Here is a 21,688-nt window from a genome sequence, read left to right as displayed (position 1 = left end):
AGCAGCGCATGCGCGAAAGTGTCTCAACGGGTAGGACTTTATACACATTTATCGTATTTATGTTAATTTACATAAGAATGTACAAATAATAAACTATATATAAACCTTCCCTGAAAAATACTCGACCTAATGGTGAAAACCGCATCAAAATCCGTTGGATGGTTTAGAAGAAGAAGAGTTAGAAAGTTCAGACAGACACAAAAAGCGACTTTGTTTTATAAGATATAGGATAGGATAGGATAGGATAAGATTTGTACAGACTACCTTTCTTACAGGTTCGCGTGCGGCAACTACTGGACCCTCGGTATAATGTGGCCAGACTACGCACCTACTCTGTTCGAGCCCAACCAATGGTGTCATAGGACACTGTACGTGTTCGCTCTGACCCAGCTGAGCGTTGTGTGGGGAGTGATAGCACTAGTTCTTCTATTGCTACTAGCTCTTGTCATATGTCAAGTAAGATTTCGTTATGATGATATTTCTAAGTAATCGTTTTATTTTGATGTTTTTATTTATGTGCTGCTTTGTTAAGAGAAAACTTGAGAAATAAAGAAAGATTAATGTAAATCTTTATTGTTAAGTAGATTTTTAAATATAAAAATTGGCTTTAGATGTAAAACAATACGAAGTTTCAATTTCACTGCTGACAAATTATTGAAAATTTTGTAGTATTATTTTAAAACGCGATCAATAAGATTAATATCAATTATGTTTTCAACATTTTACTTTAAATAAGTCTTATAACAAAACTTTTATATAAGAAAACATGAATCTCCATAGGTATTCGGCTGCGGTTGGCTCGGACCGCCAAGGTATAAGTAGCAACGGCGCAGTGTCGTGCTCGAGCTGTGGCACAGGAACATCAACAACACTATGGACGTCGCCGGAGCGCTGTTACCGTTCACCCAAGTTGTCCGACCGGAACTAACCATCCATGTTCAAGAAGTACTCACGCAAGCCGAAAGGGAAACAGATTCAAAACTTAAGATCCCCGAAATAAACGAACCAGAAAAATGTGAGGATGACCTAAAAAGTCCCAGAAGTGAAACTAACAATGGTAACGGCAACCCGGCCTGATGGTTGTTGGTCGTGCTGCCTCATGGCAAGAAGCACGTACACTTTGAAGCAAATGATAAAATATATTACTTCTAATAAACTCTTATCGTACATTGATAGGTGCTCAAGTGTATCGTGTGATACGATAGGATCTTATTCTTAAATAGACGTAGCCAGGATTTAGGGCAAGCAAGATATACCTAATTTTAGGCAATTTAATAGAATTTCTAGTCATTTATAGGTGTTATGAGGGTGTTTCGGAACAATCCGACCTTGGCATTAAGTTATGGTTGAATTGGCTTAATTTGAGCAATTCTGAGCATATGCCAGCAAATTATGGATTGGGTCGCATCGGTGCCACCTTGCTACGTCTATATATAGCTGCTATGTAAGGTTTTTACTTTGCTGTAAGGCAACAACGAATATTTACTAGAATTTTATGTACTCGTGTTAATAATTTAGGCATGTATGTCTGTTTGTGGCCAATTTTATGTGTAATGTAAATGATAACATATCGGATGATGCATATTAGTAGATTTAAAGCATAAAATGTTACCGATTATAAATATGTATGTTGTCCAAATTATTGTATTAGTCATTTGAATTTGAGATTCGAGGTAATTATATTTACTTTATCATTTATTAGTTTCTATCGGAATACTCTATGGATGTTGGTCCACATTCAAGAGTGTGCTTATAAATAAAATATTTGGGTTTATTCAGGTAAGGTGCCGCTTATGTTCACTAATAGTTTTCAAATATAAGTCAATGGTTGAAAACTTAGTGACTAAACTAATATCAGGTCAAATCTTTTTACTCCACAACGTCTAACGAAGCTATAATTCTTAATTAGTGTTATAACATCTCTTGATGAAACTCCAAGTAAAAATGTACATTTTTATCACAAAATATAAAATTAAGTTAACACGATCCTTCTCAAGATTATATTAAAAATTCAACACCTAATTATCTCGAGTCTCCGATGAGAATAAATCAAAGTAACTGCATGGAACAGGCTTTAATAGATCGTGGATGAACATGATATTTTTATATAATTAGGTAAAATTTGGATAAAAATATTTTGATGTGCTTTTGTAAATTTTGCACTTTGCAAACTATAATAAAGTCTTATTTTATTATGGGCAATAGAAAGACACTATGGACGTACTTACCTACCGACCTACCGCCTAAGGAAATGTCTACATTTAAACATAGTAACAATTTCTCAAATATTATGGATCGAGCATGTATATTCGAGGATTAGGTTTTTACCAGTACTTAGGCTTTCTTTTGGATTCTTTTTTATATTGTTATAAATAAGTGTATTGTAAAGGCTATTCTTAATATTTTCATAATTTCGTTTTTTCATTGGAATGAAACAAGGAATCTTTCAACATTAAGTATGGAAAGGACACCTTTGTTAAATGTAACTATTACAATGTATCACAATTTATTATAATTTGAAAAGTAATAGGATTAGTAAAATAATTAATTTATATATTCTCAGCTTTCTGTGCATATTTTACAACATTCTCAATTTATATATTAATTTTATATTATTCCGTCCGCAATACTCCTATCTTTTTTAAATATTTCAAGTTTCTACACGTTTTTCTCAACCGTTGCAAATTTTATATCACTACACTAAAAAATAAATAACGGCGTGTGTTTGAAAACAGTAAAAACGATACTCGGATCTAAACTACTTAAAATAATAATATGATGAAAAGAAAAAGAAAAATATCTTTGTTCTTACGAAAAACTGATTTCTATTAGAAATGATAATAAAAAATAAAAGTCGTACTTATAATATACCTAATTACGTAACATTGTCCAACTCATGAAAGTCACATCATAATAAATGGTGGGACTACGGACAGTTGTAGTTAGTTCTTCCCTGTCTATATCGAAGACTAAAGAAAATGCAAGCAATGCAAATCAAAGATACTTTATTCCAGCTTCACACTGTATCTCACACAAGCCGCCATTTGTTTTGTTACTAAAGCGAGGAAATGAAAATTTTCAGTCTGGTTGACAGTCGTACGCTTTAGCCTTTGCGCCATGACGGCCTATAAAATATTTAAAAAACACCTTTTGTGTATTTTATTGTAAAAAAACATTTTTTCTCGAACATTAACGTAATTTTTTTTTTACTATAAAATTATTATTAATCATATTCTTAGAGCTTTTTCAATTTTCCTATTTCAAAAAGAAGCTCTTTAACTCGTGTCGTCCTTAAATAGACCAATTTACTGGATTTTTTACACACACTTGTACCAAAATTGTACCAACTTGATTGAATTTATTGTACTTGTAGGTGCTTGTATTCACGAAGTGTACGTAGAATTGAAATGTTTGAAGGCAATGCTATAGAATTGATATGCTAGGATATTATATTAAAGCTCTATAATGAAACTACTTTTAAGAATAATAATATACTTATTTAGAAATAGTTTCTTTCCTTAGTGTGGAATAACACTTTAAATATATTAAAAATACTGTTAAGAAGTGTGAAAAGAAAATATTTTCATGTATGGCGTGTAATTTTATTATTTTGTAATATGCTTTTATTAGATTGACTTGTATCTTTGTAACTATGTAACAAAATGTATGAAACTAAGTTTGACGTTTTTGTAATAATGCTGTCATTGTGTAAACTGGCAGTTATATTATGTAACTTAGGTGACAATACAATAATATGGTATCATCTAGTTCTGATGATGGAGCTAGGACATGAATTGAGGAGGTTAGGCTCATTTAACGAAGCTTTAGCTCCGAGTAATTTCTGTAGTACTCTTAGCACTTGATGTAGAATAGCGTGTTTTTTAATTTGATCATGGATTTTATGTAATTTTATTAAATGGATAAATAAAATTAATAAACGTATATATACTTTATGTCTAAATATTTTTCACAAATACAAAGTTATACTTGAGTTATTTTTGATGTTATTCAAATTGAGTTAATTCAGTAGTTTCATTATCGAGACTTAGTTACGAAATAAAATATAAAAAAATCTATTTTAACAAATATAATGTATTCAAATAATATTATATAGAAAATATACTCTAAGGGATCTTTAGAAATTATAATAGCATTATGTCTATATTTTTAGAAAAGATAGCGTAAACAACTTAGAGGATTAAAGGAACGTCAAAACAATTTTCTTTGAAAATAAAAATATTAATGTTGTTTCAGATACTAGAGATCAGCCCGTGGCTTCACCCGCTTTGACTTACGTACTAATTATCTAATTTTAATTTTATATAAATTCGAGTTCTCGTTCGTCAAGTTCCTCCGAACAGGAATGAACCCATAACCATCGCAGTTACAGTTAGATCTGTGCCGCTGCGACATTGTGATGACTTTGTAAATTTAGTATCAGGATTTTATACGACTATTCCAGCGAAGATATAATATAGTTGTTTACGAACGTAACCTTCAACTCGACCGCCATAAAATATGAATGGCTTTAGCAAATTAATGTGTCCCTCTAAGATATTATTCCGAATTCAATATCTAAATGGAATAAGAGGCGTATTTCCGTATTTAATGGAAGTGCTTTAGTTTAATTTTATTTGCCTAACAGCTTAAAGTTTCTTGCCTTATCCTCTATAGGAGTGTAGAAAGAGGGATCCTGCCTTCGTCACTTTTGGTTCAATTTTCAAAATAGTTGCGAGTTGAGTGGCAAAAAATAATAAAATTTATCTTCAGACCAGGGCGCCGAAGTCAAAATAATTCATTAACCGACTTCAAAAAGAAGGAGGTTATCAATTCGACTGTATTTTTTTCCCCAACTGAACAGTGGAAATCGAACCGCTACAACCGTCGCGTTTATAGCCAGACATTATGCAGTTTCGCTATCACTTCCTACTTAATTAGATAGACTACAGATCTGAGGGCGTCGAGGGGTAGAGGCACAAGCGTGCGAAAGTAAGGCGATGATTGTGGGTTCGATTCCCACTCGAACGAACGAAATATTTAATATTTTCATTTTCCTTTCTGTGGTCACGAAGCAAAGCGCGTTGATGAGTTCCACTACCCAGTTCCTATATAATTAATCTAAATTGAGCATCCTTGTCGATTTATTTATATTCTTTATTGCACAAAATAAGAAATAAAAAAAATTTACAATAGGCGAGCTTAACGCTAAGAAGCATTTTCTTTTTCTCATCTTGAATCATTTATTAATTTATTTATTAACACTGTAATACCAAAAGTCCAAAATTTACAGATTCTAAGATAATGAAATCCAGAATTTTACGATTGTCAATAACTTATAATTTAATGCGACAACAGCTCGTCTTTATATAAAAAGATGTCCTAAAAAGTTTTATACAAATATAATAAAAAAGGAGATTTCTGAGCTAAGTTACGTTAATAAAGGTAATAAAATGTTAAGATCATCATAGATTAGCTAGAAAGAAATTCGGTACTCTGTTAATTTACTGTTTCAAAATTAATTCAGCCAAGGTGGGTTATACGGGATATATACATTTTAAAGTAACAGTACTAATATTACTAAAAATAAATATACTAAATACAAAAATAAAACTTACTTATGTATTTTGTTGTTATGATTTAATACCAGTATTTTTTAAACCTCTTCTTCTTGGTTTTTCGTTTATCCGAACACTTAAACACAGTAATGGTATATGTGGGTATGTGCTTTAAATTATTTATTTTATCATTAAATAACAGCATTATAATGTATTAATGATAAGAAGTTATTTATTGACCAACAAAAAACAAAATACAAAAAAAACCCGGTTAAGTGCGAGTCGGACTCGCCCACCTAGGTTTCCGTACCAATTTCGGGATTGTAACTTTAAAGGGAAGTACAATTTATAAAAGTTGATACAATTAATTTTGCATATGCACTTTTTGCATTTATAATGGTTCCGTTTTTACCTTTTGAGGTACGGAACCATATTAACGTTTTTTTTTTTTGCCAAAAACAATATCTCTTAAGCACTACATATAAGTAAAATATTAGACTTCTTGTATAGACTTACTAAAATAGAGTAAGTATTTTATATACTAATATTTAATTCATTTTATAAATTATTTACATTTAACTATTAGACCCTATCCTTCTCTGACGAAAGATAAATGTCGAACGAAGAAAAACGGGATTCCAATTTACGTCACAAAGTCCACGCAAACAAAGTTGCGGGCGACAACTTGTGTATATAATATAAATCCTAATAATGGGCCAAATAGGTCTTTTGAATATGAAAGTAGAGGCACAAATCAACTCTAGCTACGCTAGTTATTTAAATGTAATTTAGTGCCTAACGTATCGCATATCTAAGTATAATTCAGTAAAAAATATAAATATATTGACCATCTTAGGTATTATTTTAGACTTTTAGAAATATATAACATGCTAATATTATTGAATTATTGACGTCATTAGTAGTAGCGCAGCTGGCACTTGACAGGCGACCAAAGACCAAAATAATTGGAAATTACCTTGTTTTATCGAAGAAATTTGTTATTGTTTTCTCCAATATAATACATTTTAAATTTTAAAAAAACTGCGAAATCCCGTTTATCTATCCTTTAATTGCTCTTCAAGAAACTATGAATTGTATTTATAGAACAGAAAAATCTATATTATAAATATAAAAGAACTATCATAAAGCAGCATTCAGCCGGACTACTGGTGCGCTACTATGACGTCGAAATTCAATAAAAAAATACAATCGCATTAACTTTTCTAGTATTTTATATAGTCTATATCAGTGTCCACAGATTATATAGACATTAGATTATAACATAGATAATTATTATACACACTATTGTAAAATATCGATTAATCAAACGAGTATTCGATTATTTATAATTTAAATGTAAATTATTTAACGTATACAGCATAGAGAATGTAACGCACGATTATGTTGTAAATGATATGTATGTATATCAATAAATGTGTTTTTAATATATTTTGTTTCATTTTCTATTTTGAACTGAAACTGAAAGAGTGCGAGTCGGACTCCTCCACCGGGGGTTCCGTACTAATTTCTTTAATATAATTCTTTTTTATATAAATAAATTTACTAATATATTTAACTACTAAATTATCTACTACAAACTCTTCTATAGCGATATAATTACCTCCCTAATAAAATTTCCCTCCACAAACATGACTAGGCGTATTATATTTTTGTCGATTCCAGCACAAAAATCCTAACAAAATTAACCTTCTAGTACTCGAGATAATAGCAAATGCGGTACACGTAGTGTCTGACCCTCGTCAGTTTGACTAATTATTACATTCAACTCTATTATGAAATGTCATATCATATTATATCTTGTATATTATATTGAGGTGATCAATATTAACAACGAAGCCGGTTGTGGGTTTGATTCCCACTCAGGGGATTGAAATATTTAATATTTTACTCGCTCTGGTAATGAGGTAAAACGCCGCGTTGAGTTTCTATACTCACGCATTGCCTCAGGTATTTGCCGAAAAGTGGAGAACGGAAGTGTCCCAATGGTTAATGGATTATCTAGGTAAAACATAATAATAAGTAAGGGAAGTCGGCAGGCTTCCACTGTGAGCGGAACGAGCCCATTAGGATTAAGTTAAACTTGCAAGAGTAAACTGCACACTTGTATTTCCACCAATAAATAATCGAGTCGAAAGGAAAAAGCCAGCAGGAAGAGTTAAAATGAAGCCGCTCATTCTAGGCCAAGTATAAAACTCTTTGTTGGTGGAAATGTAAACCGGTTTTATTTAAAAGGAGTCCATTCCGCCTAAGCTTTCCCGCTCATTTCTCTTTGACCGTGGACATCTGGTTCCTGTCAGATAAGTCCAAGTACCTACAATATTAGCTCATGGTTTTAATGTAAAGAAACAAAGCGATTTTTATTTGTTTTTCAATGTTTAGCTTGTAAAATTAAGGGACTCTGAGAAAATAAATTTATGTAAAACGTATAAGATCACACAACAATTTACAATTTTTCTTCGAAAACTTCGATAACGCGGCGTTCAGTCCCGCTTTTCAATACACAACGTGTCGAAAATTTGGCGGTGCATGAGGAACGGACTGCCTTAGCACTAGGTTCACGTTATATGCGGGATGCATAAAAACAACAAACGAAATAATATATAAAAGAACAAACAGATTCTCTTTTTCAGTACAAAATTCCAAAAAAACAATAAACCTGTGTACGTTCCTACATTAAAGCTTCACGTGTAGTTCAATAATGAAATTGGAAAAAACAGAATATATTCGTTGTCAAGAGTATTAGGTTTCAAAGCGAAACCATTAATGTCAATATTATAGATTTTCAGTAAAAATATATTATCTCCATATTTATTTTTTTATTTGGACGTATCTCCCATATTAAATAAATAGTAAGCTATTGGCTGATAATATCTGGGCATTTTTTTATTTTGGAAACCGGCGCGCTTTGGGTGAACTCTGAGTTATACGTCCTAAGAAAGTATTTTTCTTTACCAAGTGTGGAATTGTACTAAATATATTAAAAATGGCTATATGGTATGTCTACTGTAGAGTAGAGTTTAAGTAATACACCTACATTATTAGTTTATTTCGATCAAATTGTAGTATATAGCATATATACGTTTTAGGTAAGTTAGCAAAGAGCGTTGGGTAATTTTTAAATTGGTCCCACAGGATCGACAGCATATTGTGAATACAGACAAGCTCTAGGCCGCACTCAATGGGCGGACTGCCAACACACACGGCCACTCTCACCGGTGGCTCTCGTAATAACGACGTAGTGCATATGTACTTCATATATATAAAGGCAGAGTTTATAAACGCATACACTAAAGTCATCAAAGCTCATTCAGTAAATGAAGTGCAATGTAAGAGACTAATATGGAAAAACTAAACATAATATGACCATAATATGTAAGTTAGTACGGTCGCAAGCCGAGGTTAGAGTTCCTCAGGGGATGCCCTTGCCGCCGTCGACATTCCCTCAAGCAGTCACGTAGTGTTTGCAATTTCCCAGGGACAGTGTGCCCTCTTCTCTACCCACCCGGTGTCGCAATAAAGGCCAATCGGGCTAACCGCATCAGCTTCATATTTGAAAAAGAGGAAATGTAATTTATTTAACATATATCAATTAATACGAATTTCGTGGGTAGCGGAATTCAAAATTTTATGTGAAGGTAGTGTTTTTACTGGATCTCTTTTTTACATGCATTGTACTGTTGTGTTAATTTTCTCTTTTTTTACCGTAGAAACATATGAAGGAGGTTTTCCAAACAACGTGATATTGTCGATGCAATCAATTGACACGTTGGTTGCAAGCTACGTAAAGATAAAAATATATTTGTACATCTATACTCGTATTACAAAGTTGAAAAGTTTGTTTTATTGAATGCCCCAATCTCAGGAACTACTGGTACGAGTACATTATTCGTTTCGAGTCCCATTAAACCTGCGGTCAGAGCCACCAACTGCACTTGAGTCTTAGTTATTTTCATCTGACGAGCCGGCGGAGCCGAAAGTGAAAGCTAGTCATGTATGTATTTCAAAGGAAAATTTATCAAATATAGTATTGATTAATCTAAATCTTAGAACGAGGGGTTCTCATCAGTATCCACTGTTTACACATCTATAGGAACCAACAAACATGATTGATGGATCTCTCAACCCTTACAGCTATGTAATGATGAATAGCGCTACTATTATATGACACCTGGGATTTATTACTGTTTATCTTATTATATGTATATAGTAGTTGGTAAGTTTATCTTATTTTTTTGTTTCACGCTGTATCCCGCATATTGCGGGATAGGCAGAAGGGTGCTGGTACTAAGAATCGCCGTTCCCCACGAACTGTCCAATTTTTTAGACATTGCAGGTTGAGTGGCGAAATTCAACGTTTCTTCTTAATTTGTTAACATAGGAGAAGAAACAAGAATATTTAATTCAAAATTAATGTATCACTTAACTATCTTTATTTACCATTCAACCACGAAGGTAAAACCACTAATAGAAACTGGTCTTTCAAAAATCTTATAGGTACAAAACAGACATAAACAAATAATTATTTCAAAGAAACACATTAGATACGTTTCATTATTTACCACTAACGAGAGGTAATTTCCGAAAATACTTGAGCACTGATAAGGGCAGTTCAATCGTTTCGGTGAGCTATCTATCTACCCTTCTCTTACTTTAAGGGTGTAGGTCCAATGTTCATATAGTAATTATAGCTATAAAATTTAATTTTATTTGAAGCTTAGTTGGACAAGAGTATGTAGAATTTTTTTTGTATAGCAAATTACTCAACAGGACGACGCGACGGTCTGTTTTTTTTTCAGCTTCACGCTGTTGCAGGGTAGGCATGGAAGCCTTCCACCGTATTCTTTAAGAATTGTGTGTTGAGTGGCGGAACTCGACGCCGAGGTGGAGCTAAAATTATTAGATTATCTACTAATCAATATACTCGTTGTACTTTAACTTGGAAGCGAAACACAAATAGATAACGTTTGATTCAAAGCCACAAGTACTTATGTAATATAAGCCTAGAATTATAAAGGATTTGTAGGAAGACCCGAAGATTATACATAGCAAAATCGTGAAAGCAAATATTAATTTAGGTCTTAAGGCTCTATACTTGTCTAAAATTCAATATGATAGCAAATTTTATAGTTATATTTTGGGTACCTTTTACCACCTTTGGTACCAGTTGCTACGATAAAAATGTACATAGTTATTCGGTCAAATGTAAATAATTAATTGTAGTAAGACACATGACATATTCTAATGAGAGCGATCTTGAGATGTCGTTTTCATTCACATATTTTAATCTATGAATGAAAACAATATCTCAAGATAGATTTCAGAGTTGAGAGTGCTTTATAAATACCGGCGAAAGCGCCCCATGTAATCCGCAACTTTATAAGATTAATATAGATTTTAAATCGTGTGTAGGGAACTATTCAATATTATTATAATTTATTTATTTATCACCTAACATCCATACCTTTAATGGAAATTATATATTTTATAGTAATTATTCGTATTTAGTAGGTACGTTTATATGAAAGCGCCCGCCAGCCGTCGACAGAACCGGTGAGGAGTTGTAATATGTAATTCTACCCTCTTTTCGACGGCATATTTTATAACTAGTCGATGCTTGCCACTCGATGCGCTTTATATACGTTCCATTGTTTTCTCAGTTGTTGTTGTTTGACTTGACTTTGTTGTAAAGTGTACTGTGTTAAATTGTGGTTTACTATTTCTGTTAAGTGATATGTCACTATGTGTACATATAAAGTGATGTTGACTAAACTCAGTGCTAAACGTGAGTAGACTTTTATTATCCATCTTGTCGATACATGTGGATTCTTTTACAATGCAGATCAAGAGATAGAAGTAACTTGTGTGAAAAACTGGACAGCTAAGGTGTTTTCTTCTTCCACGTGCTTTACATTTCACGGAGAAAGAAGATGGAAAAAGATGTGAGTGATTTGTCTATATATATATATATATTTTATTGATGAAATTATTATTTTTTCCATTCCTTAATATGTATAAAAATATGTTAATTTAAAAAAAAAATAATACGTATAATTTCATAAAAAAATCTAGTACAATACGTAGCTAACAATGTTATTCTGTTTGTTATTCTGTTACCTGGCGACTTGTTATAATATTAGGTTTTCATATTGCTTTTATTTTTGTAACATAATTATATAATATTTTTTATATTCCATTGATAACAAAATATATCTATATATATGTATATATAGATATGTTTTTTACGTATTTATCGTGTTAGTTACGTACGTATCCCACGAATAGTAGGGTAAGTAAAGAGAGAGAGAGAAGAAGAGAGTACTGTGTTAAAACATTTTTTGCAAGCGCGGATTCATCGTTGTGGACACGATGGGCACGCCCACAATTGACAACATCCTAATTGATTCATAATGTAATTTTATTGTCTTCATATAGCTTTACAGTTTATTGAGATTTATAAGCTGACGATATAATCTATAGGAAAATGCAAAAACTGATGTGGTGAGTTCATACGGCATCTCGCATTCCACCGATTTAAGGTGGTTCACAATCTTTTTTGAGGTCTGGATCCATACATCTCTCCTCCATACTCTCCGTTCAATACTTTACGTCCATTTCATATGCTTGAAGAACATGCATAAGTACTTATGCATTTCCCAGCGATATAAAGCATATTAGTGAACAACAGGCTTATTCGTGTGTTAATTTTATCTTACTAGGTTAGAGGATATCTTTGTCGGTGTGTGAAGAGGTCAAGAGGTCACGACCGTCACGTAACAAGCCGTATACTTGTGATGTTATTGTAGTGGGAAACTATCTTTTTTATTAGTTTATGATGCGTTATATATTGTAGGAATACGATTTTCGTTCAAGTAATGTTGGGTTTATATATTATGACTATCATCATCATCATCATCATCATCATCATTAGCCTATATATGTCAGCTGGACATAGGCCTCTCCATTAGTAGCACAGCGTTTTCCTGTAAACGCGAAGGCTGTGGGTTCGATTTCCACTCGGGAGAACGAATTATTTTCACTTCTTCACTCTGGCAAAAAGAAAAAACGGTATTTTAATTAGGCGGTTAATTGGTGTGAATCTTTCTGTCTTATCTATTCTGTGTGTAGAATATAACGTGAAGCTAAAAAAGAAATACAATAATAAATTTCATACTAGATCTATTTGTCACTTCCACCAACTTCCATGTCTTCTTATCTATCGGACGAATATGTACATTGTAAATAAAATAATATTTGAATTTAAATGAAACGAGCTGACTGTACAATTAGTTGTCTGAAGCGGATGATTGCGTGATAGTCTACGCGTCGGTTTGAAGGCTCGCGTGTACATGGTAGACCGTCTTGGCGCATCGGTACAGTCTCACTCCAACGCGGTTATTGTGGTTCGTTTCTCACTCGGGGGAATTAATTAATTTTATTTCCCAATTCCGGTAACAAGGTAAATGACGGTGTTGTTTTGTTACTCATTATGCAATGTCTTGAAAATTATACCGTGCGTAGGGAACGGAGTGTTTTAACATTATGTTTTCTTTACCTACCCTACTATATGCGGAATAAAATATGAAGGTAAAACGCCGAAAGCAATTATATCCAAAAAAACACATACATATATGGTATATAGACATACATAGTAAACCCTTGTCGAGAAAAGAATTTTTGCCTGATATTAGTTTACCTTTTCTGTTCATTTTGGCACTAGAAAAAGCTACGATAGTGGCTATAGTTGTACCTAATTACTTATAGTGACTCCTAGATATTTTCTTGTTTACAGTTAAATCTTTTTTGACCGACTTCTCTAAAAGAAGGAAGTTTTCGATTGTATTTTTTTTTATGTTTGTTACCTCAGAATTTTGGAGTGGGTGAACCGATTTTGATGATTTTTTTTTATTTGAAAGCAGCTTCTCGTGTGGTAATTTAGTATATTTCTGATAATGGTATCCATGAGAAAATCACTTATCTTAAATTTGCATTTAGTATGTGCGCGACAAATGGACGAATAACTCAATATCCCACCAACCGATTTCGATGATCCTTTCTTTATTGGAAAGGATATACTTCAAGGGTAGTTTGTTGAAAGTTTGGTTAGGTTATTATTACGGGATCGTGTGAAAATTGAAGAAGTCGTTTTTTTTTTTGCTAAAAATATTAGGAAGTAAATTCATGAGATAAGTAAAAAGGACACTTTGGGTCCATTTAGAAATCGTCAGACAAATTTTAGTGACGACTAACCTAACCTAACATTGGGATAAGCTTAACATAAAATCCAGTACTTATACCTTTCATTTTCTCGATAGAAAAAAATATATATTAAATGCAAAAATACGTAACTTTAGTTAATTTTAACTTCAAATAAAGTGTATTATAAGCAAAAACCCTAATCACGAGCATTTGAAAGTTTATTTGTCCTAAACAAAGATAGCTTCGATTCATTTGACTAGCAATTTATAAAGCCGACGGGATTCCACAAAATTTACATAGTAATAGTAACTGTTAACGAATAGCGGTACTAGATAAAGTAATACAATTGATGGTTTACGGGTAGAATGAAAGTGATATCTTCAGTAATTTCGGTTTCAAACCGGTATTTTTAAATTTTTGTCCTGTTTATACATAAAAAAAATATAAGGGGAAGCGCAGTTTTGAAATCCGGTTCATAATATACGACGCCTCTAAAATGGAACCCCTTTGGTTCCCTCTGCTAATCCTGCAAGATGCAAGAAACAGAGAGAAACTAAAAAAGGAAGGAAAGAGTTAAGTCAACCTGCTTTTTGTGTTAGCACAATTGAATACCTACCTATTTTACCTGTCGCGGTACAATACAAACATTTTTCATTTTCATTTCCTCGATCTGGTAACAAGGCAAATCATGGCGTCGAATTCCGCCACCTAACACATACTACCTACCACGAGATTTCCTCGGAAAGTGGGGAACGGAGTGCCTTAACACTAATTTCCTTCAGGAAAATAACGGAGTGTTTTAGCACTAAGTTCCGCTACTCTGCTACGCGATAAAAAGCTTGAAGCTGCTTTTATAACACATACGTCGAATAATATAAAGAATGATAAAATAAAAAAAACGGATAACCATTCAGCTATTGAGTACAGAAATCACAAGCATTTGTATGTCCACAAACAATATATCACACTTTTGCAAACAGAGTGTGTGTCATCCGGTAATTCGATATATAGGGTTAGAAGCGAAAACCTAGAATGTGCTACGAATTGGAAATGCTAGAGGCAGTATTTCTTCTTTAATTTACTTGTGTTCCACATATTGGTAAATGGAATTTAATAGTAATTTTTTAAGACTTTTAAAGACATTGTATCTCGCACATAGCAGGCAGAGGAAACTTAGGAACCTAGTGTTAAAACATTCCGTTCCCTACTTTCCATAAAATCATCAACATTGTGTGCTGAGTGGTGGAACTCAACGCCGCGTTTTGTCTATCAGAGTGGAGAGAGTAAAATATCATTTTGCATGTACGAAGTGATGGACGAGGCGAAAGAAATAAGCAGAGACCGTAGTATTTGGCGCTCTGTTCTCTCTGGCTATCCCGCAAATGGAAAAGTGAAGCTTCACGTTTTTTCCTTACTTAGGTAAGTAAGTAATCATTCCTCCGATTGGGTATTGAACCCACAACCTTCACGTATACATTCAAATCCTGTCCAAAATACCCCACCAGGACGGCCTCGTTTTAATAACACATATTTGGCAATCGTCTTCAACTTGTCATATTCGTGTCATTTCCATACAATTCGTTCATTTTAGGAAGCCCCTAGTTCAGTGGGTGTCGACCTTGACCTTTGATGGATCGAAAACCGATAAGGACCCGCGCCAAAGGGATGGGTTGATGAAAGTGCGAAAATGAAACTAAAACTACTTGTTTTTTATGTTTCATTCCATAAAAATGATATTTGTGTATTTGCCCTTATTACGTTTATGGCATAAGGCTACATTACGTATGTAAGGTAAGCTTGCCTACGCGTATAATCTATTAACTTTTAACAACGGCTTCGCCCGCGTGATCAAATGGAATAAACTAAGAGTTTTGTATGACACATGACACATACACTAAGCGTCCGAGGTAACTTTGAATTCAGGCTTATTGGGCTAAATTGGAACAATTGACATGATGAAAGACTGCCTTTACAATTGTCCTTGACAAATGGACTATTGTAAAGGCAGTCAGTAAATGGACTCATTTCCTCGAATGGGGATCGAACCCACAACCAGGATAGATAGACACACTTTGTGCCCCTGCGCCACTACTGGCCTCTGGATGTTAATAATAGCATATAATTATATAAATTTATTTCATTAACTTTGATACGTTTTTGGTTGTGGATTAAATTCCCGATCAGAAGATTGTGGTATAAACTCATTAATTTCATATTTGTTGATTTCAATTTGGTTAAAAATATACTTGGAGGAATATTATTCTTTGTATTCTTTGTATTGTTTATCATATCTACTTTGATAAAGCGTAACGTTTAATTCTGTTGACACTAATCTTGACGCATGGGCAAAGCAAAGTGTGTGACTGTAACGTGATGAATGTGGGGAATGATATATTTAATATTTTTATTTAACTGGCTATTTTAAATTAAGAAAATTATTTTTATTAGATAGTAGAAATATCAAGGACGGCTATATAACGGAATAGGTTAATCGTTTCAGTATAACACATTGTCAGAGTCACCTTGGGAACTAAAATGTACCATGTGCCACAATTCTTAGTTAATACTATTTGATCACGCGGGCGAAGCCGTAGGTTAGCATTTAATACAAATTAACTATACATCGCCGATTCTGCGTGTGGTTTTAAATACATTACAAATAATAAGTAGGTAAACAAAATAAAATGGGTCATTTATCAAGTAACATCGAGTTGACAGTAATAATGGACGCTAATAAATTATATTACGTTTTGAATAAAATATTGTTGTTCATGTTTTATCAGGCTTCCTTATCTTTCTTCGATTTTCGAATTGTATAAAATTACAATTTATTTTAAAGGTAGTGTAAAAGTACAGCAGCTGATTCTTTAAGTGTACTTATATGCGAAGCTTGTAGGTTCTTTTCCCACTCAACGTTTTTTTTAGAAAAGGAAAAAAGGTCGGGCGATCATCCAAAATTAAATAAAAATAATTATTTTTAATAACCCACTCTGGCCAAGGACAAGGCGCGGCGTTGAACACCGCCACTTACCACACAATGTCTCGAATACACACAAAACGGAGAATGAAGCATCGTAACGCTCAGGTCTGCCTACCCTACTACGAGAAAAAAAATACGCAAAAAAAAACAAAACTATTAATTTATTTAAGAAATACTTTAAATTAAACACTATTAATATAAATAACTTTCTTTTCCAATTAAAGCGAATGACGCGGGAATAATCCGCTACGTCGTTTTAATTATGTTCGGGTAAATTGCTGTAATCTCGTTATCCTTAGGTCAGAGCCGAGTTACTGCCACTATATGGCATTTACGTTATTTCTTATTTACACTCTTTAAATCCTGTGTCTTGGTTATTGTATCTAGGAACTTGGTCTATAGAAAAAAGGAAAGTAAAAAAATCTAATATTAAAATGTTATATATAAAAATTGTAATATAAAGCCAAAAAATATATATATAATTATTTATTTTGTATTAACTTCATCCTGCAAATATTTCAATATTGAGCACAGTATGCAGAGGAAGCCTAGTGTTAAGACACTCCGCTTACCACTTTTTTCTAGTAATTACATGTTCATTGGCAGAACGCCGCGACTTACCTCGTTACCAGAACGATTGAATGAAATTTACTCATTCCCTTTCCTACAACCGTAGTAGCTTTGTCCAGACTAACGTTACATTTATATATTTTTTTTCTTATATTGTATCAATAAAAGTTTTAATCTTAAATTTAAAATAATTAAAAAGCTTTTACATAATTTTAATATAACTTTAGTTAGGTATACAAAGTCATATAAAGCTCATGGTAGCAAGAATGCTAACAATGGACATTTTCTATGCAACTCTTGAAAGGAAGGAATGGCGCTATTGTCGACTAAAGTATTACGTTTTTAAAAAACTTCTGCGATTCATTTGAATGCTGAAAATAAATTTTATTCTATGTAAGTAGACATTCTCTTCTTCTATGTTATTGTTATATTGTGTATTAATAATACAATTATGATATTCAGGAAGAAATGACAAATTACAATATTAATAAAGGAAAACTTCTGAAAAATAGAAAATTATAGGAATATTATAGAAAGAATATATTAAGTACTAACTTATATTTGTAGTTCATTTCATAAAAAATTAATGCATACGCCCGTTAAAGCTGAAACTAGTCTTTCAACTTTATTTGCCGTGCTCATAAAACCTTTAGGGTGTCTTCCGTTAAATTACGATTATGGAATTTGGAATGAAGCGACTACTTACAATATTTACAAATAAGGTAATTTTTTTTCCTGAAATTGATACGGATTCTTCGGTGTGCTTACGGGACTCGCACTTAACCGGTTTTGGTTATCATTATAATAAGCGTCAAGGTAAAATTTCGTGACATGTTAAATAGGTTCGTTAATTGCCTGGACTCGACCACCATTTAAAATACACTCCTGACATTATAATTCCACTTACAATCTAATTTTGTAAAAGGTAAAGGTTAATTTAGACGCCCTTTTCTATAAGAAGTGATTTTTATAAAAGATGAAACAGGGTAAATACATATTACATAAATAGAATAACTATTTATAATTATGTTATGTATCTATAATATCAATTTGTTTGGTTGAACATGCTTATCTCAGGAACTAAAGATACGAATAGAAAATATATTTTAGATACCTATCGAGGAAGGCACTTACATCACGTAATCGTTTCGATGTAACCCAATGACCCCCCAATCTGTGGTCAAAAAAATACCTAGAAATATCTAAATACTTAGAATGTGTCATGTATCATACGCAATTTTTGTTTATGTCTGTAACTGCCGTTAATATTATGTTTAATATGAAGTTCGAAAAAAGTACTTTCTTTTACCCTTGCTCGCCAAAACATCAAAAAAGCGAACTAGCCATATTCGTGAAGTCAATGCCAGCGAAGCCGCGAGAGTTAGTACAAAATATTAGCTATGAAACATAAAGTCTACAAAAAATAAATTTCATAAATTTGGAATCGAACCTACAATGGTTCTCGTATAAATCAGTATTATCTAATTTTATCAAGATATAGTAAATAAATAAACCTTAACACGTTATTTTTTTAAATCATTTCAAAAACTGTGACGCGCACTGACGAGGGTTAACTCGAACACAATCTTGGGGGTCCCGGGCGAGTTCTTGCGAAACATGGGGTAAGTTGATTATACGCCCTGTCATATTATCATATAGGTATAGTCATATGTATATATTATGCTTAGATTATAATTACATAAAATCTTTTTTTTATACTAAGCGAATGTCATATCTATAACCGCTTAGCTTAGAAATAAATGAAAATATTTAAACTATAATTTAAAATTGCATTTATTATGAGAACATTTGTGTGTATTATTTACTTAAACTCATGGTACATTTCATATATTATAGTGGAATAGAGATTTTTTTCGAGTTGAAATAGAATCTACAATCGGTTTGGACCCAGAGGCTGTGTCATTGATATGAAGGTCTCATTTGAAATGAAGGAAAGATCTTGTTAAGATGTAACCAATTTATCGAATATTGAGGGAAGTGTAGAAAGGAGTGTTGTAACACTAGCTTCCCTCGGGTTACCTTGGAGACACAAAACACATGACGTTCAGTTATATAGCTTTTACGATTACAATCATTGTACACAATTTCAAATTTCAACCTACAAACAAACATTTAAAAGGTTTAAAATTATACGCTATTATGTAAACTTTCGTTATAATTAGTCACAATAATGCTCACGTTGATAAGACTTCGTTGTTATCAGTGGTTTGTAATTGTATGTGTGGACCCAACGTTACTTGTATAGGCTTTTTAGATAAACGATCTATACATTAAGCTTTGTTCTGAGCTTTTCTGTTATTTTGTTGTATAATTTATTTTGAAATTCTACGTATGTTATGATAGAGTTGCACGTTTTGATTGTAACAATCACGTTGTGGTTTTAGGTTCAAATTCAAATTTGGGAGACGACAATGTTTGATTATTTTAAGTTGTATCTCAGGAACCTAGTGTGTGTTTTCACCTTCCGCCCGCATCGTTAGGTTATTTTTGCCCTGATTTTTTGCGAGATCCTCATTATGTGGGAATAATCGTATTTACCGCGTATTACTATACCGTGTTTACTATTACAGTAGGTACCTACCGCCCAGATAGATATGAAATATAACCAAACACCTTTTTTTTTGCGAGCAAAAGCAAATAGCTTTATAAAAAAATTCAATTGCAATTTGACTACTAAAATAACCAACCATTTTTCGCAAAAGAATATTGATTTAATAAATAGTAGTGCAGATCAGGTGTCCAAAGCCGCAGGCAAGTTGCTAGTAGAAATTGCTTCAATAAAAATATATATTATTTTTTCGCTATTATATTTATATATACAAGGGATGTGACCTATAACAAAACTCTTAAATCGAGTGTCCATCGAGAGGTATCTGTTGGCGAAACTCGAGTGTCATCAAAAGGGGACCAGCAAGAGAGGATATAAAGTCGTCGTCAGCATAATCCTTTGTGAAGAAACAATAATGTCAGGGTGTTTTTATGACAGATGTAATATAAATTGATATATTTTTAAACATTCATTGCAGTTTCCCGCATATAACAGGGTAGGAAGAGGGAACCTAATGTTAAGGCAATACATTCTTAATTAGTCTAATATCATAATATTGTGTGTTAAGTAGTGGAACCATAGATCGCCTATTGCCTTATCAAAGGGCATTCATTTATCGCCAACAAAGATGATGAAACATTTTTAGTGTCCAATGAAGCTCAGATCGCAGGTATAATAGATTACTTCGAAACGATAGCCTTCTTCAATAAATGGACTCCAACATTTAAATGTTTCTTGTATCCGAATCAGCAGTTCCTAAGATAAGCGTGTTCGACCAAACAAACTCTTTAGCTTTATAATACATACAAATATATTTTATATTATTAAATTATATATAGAATTTAACTTTAAAATATTTGTGTAATGCAATACTCTGAAGAAATCTCCTCGCAAAAATACCTCCATAAGATAGGAATCCTTAAGATTTGAATTTTTCGATTTCCTTTTAAAGAAGGATGTTGTGAATCGCAACAGGATGCGAACAGAAAAATTTTCTTACTAAGTTATTTCTGTATTTTTATATGTGTACAGAGATAATTTAGTCATAAATTATTAAAAATATATTAATTTAGTAGTATGTTTATAGGCAATTCTAAATACTTATGAATAAGAATTAAATAATTATTTATACTTTTAATTTAGCTGCAGTTTTCACTATATTTTAGCAACCTTTCTTTAACATTTAGTGATGTTTTATTTAAATCAGTTAATAAATAAAAAGTAATAATATTTTAAAGAGTGTGGTTCGTCGTTCGTCTTATTCATATTATGAAAAAGACATTTCTGACTCACACTTCACTGGTATTTTAAAAGCGTTTCTTTCTGGTATTTTAAATGACATATATTTTACTATGCTTATTTAGTATTTTATTTAATTAAATCTATTTTCGTTGACTCTCTTAAGAAATGAAACACGGTATAAGGGTTCGTCCATCAAAAGTTATAGGCATTTATATAGATGCAGGCGCTAGGGAAGGTCTATAACGAGCCATAAAGAGTAATTGCTCAGACGTTACTGTTGATACGTAACAGAGTTATGTGTTAACATTTATATGTTAAGACGAAATATCTGAGGAATAGGTTGCTAAAAATATTTAGGTCTAGGGTTGGGTTTTATTGGATTCGAAGATTTTTTAATCAAATTCTATTAGGGGATATTTTTTTTATATATTTACGTAAAGTGCATTTTTTTTCTATATTAGTATATAACTTTCTAAAATTTTTTTTAGTTTATGTTATAAAACTGACGTTCTGTGCTATAAAGTTACCTATACTTCTTATAATGGCTGTGGCGTA

General features: G+C 32.4%; 1 protein-coding gene and 1 long non-coding RNA gene across 3 annotated transcripts in view; both read left to right on the top strand.

The window, feature by feature from the left end:
- Window positions 1-7,002, top strand: part of LOC146529503 (uncharacterized) — a 66,201-nt gene extending 59,199 nt beyond the window's left edge. The window contains exons 7-8 of the mRNA XM_085202081.1: window positions 276-456; window positions 781-7,002. Coding sequence (XP_085058207.1) covers window positions 276-456; window positions 781-822 — 223 coding nt within the window. The 3' untranslated portion in view covers window positions 823-7,002. The remainder of the gene's footprint in view (window positions 1-275; window positions 457-780) is intronic.
- A 4,183-nt stretch (window positions 7,003-11,185) lies between these two features.
- The window catches only part of LOC146529495 (uncharacterized), a 169,798-nt gene continuing 159,295 nt past the window's right edge, over window positions 11,186-21,688 (top strand). The window contains exon 1 of one of the 2 annotated variants that reach the window (XR_014879049.1): window positions 11,186-11,515. This is a non-coding gene — a long non-coding RNA (uncharacterized LOC146529495). The remainder of the gene's footprint in view (window positions 11,516-21,688) is intronic. The other variant, XR_014879047.1, reaches the window with a different exon arrangement.

The sequence above is a fragment of the Heliconius melpomene genome, chromosome 18, assembly GCF_056956725.1.
Source record: "Heliconius melpomene rosina isolate 202511_hmr_F chromosome 18, ASM5695672v1, whole genome shotgun sequence".
Classification (NCBI taxonomy): domain Eukaryota; kingdom Metazoa; phylum Arthropoda; class Insecta; order Lepidoptera; family Nymphalidae; genus Heliconius; species Heliconius melpomene.
This window is presented reverse-complemented; position numbering and strand designations above follow the sequence as displayed.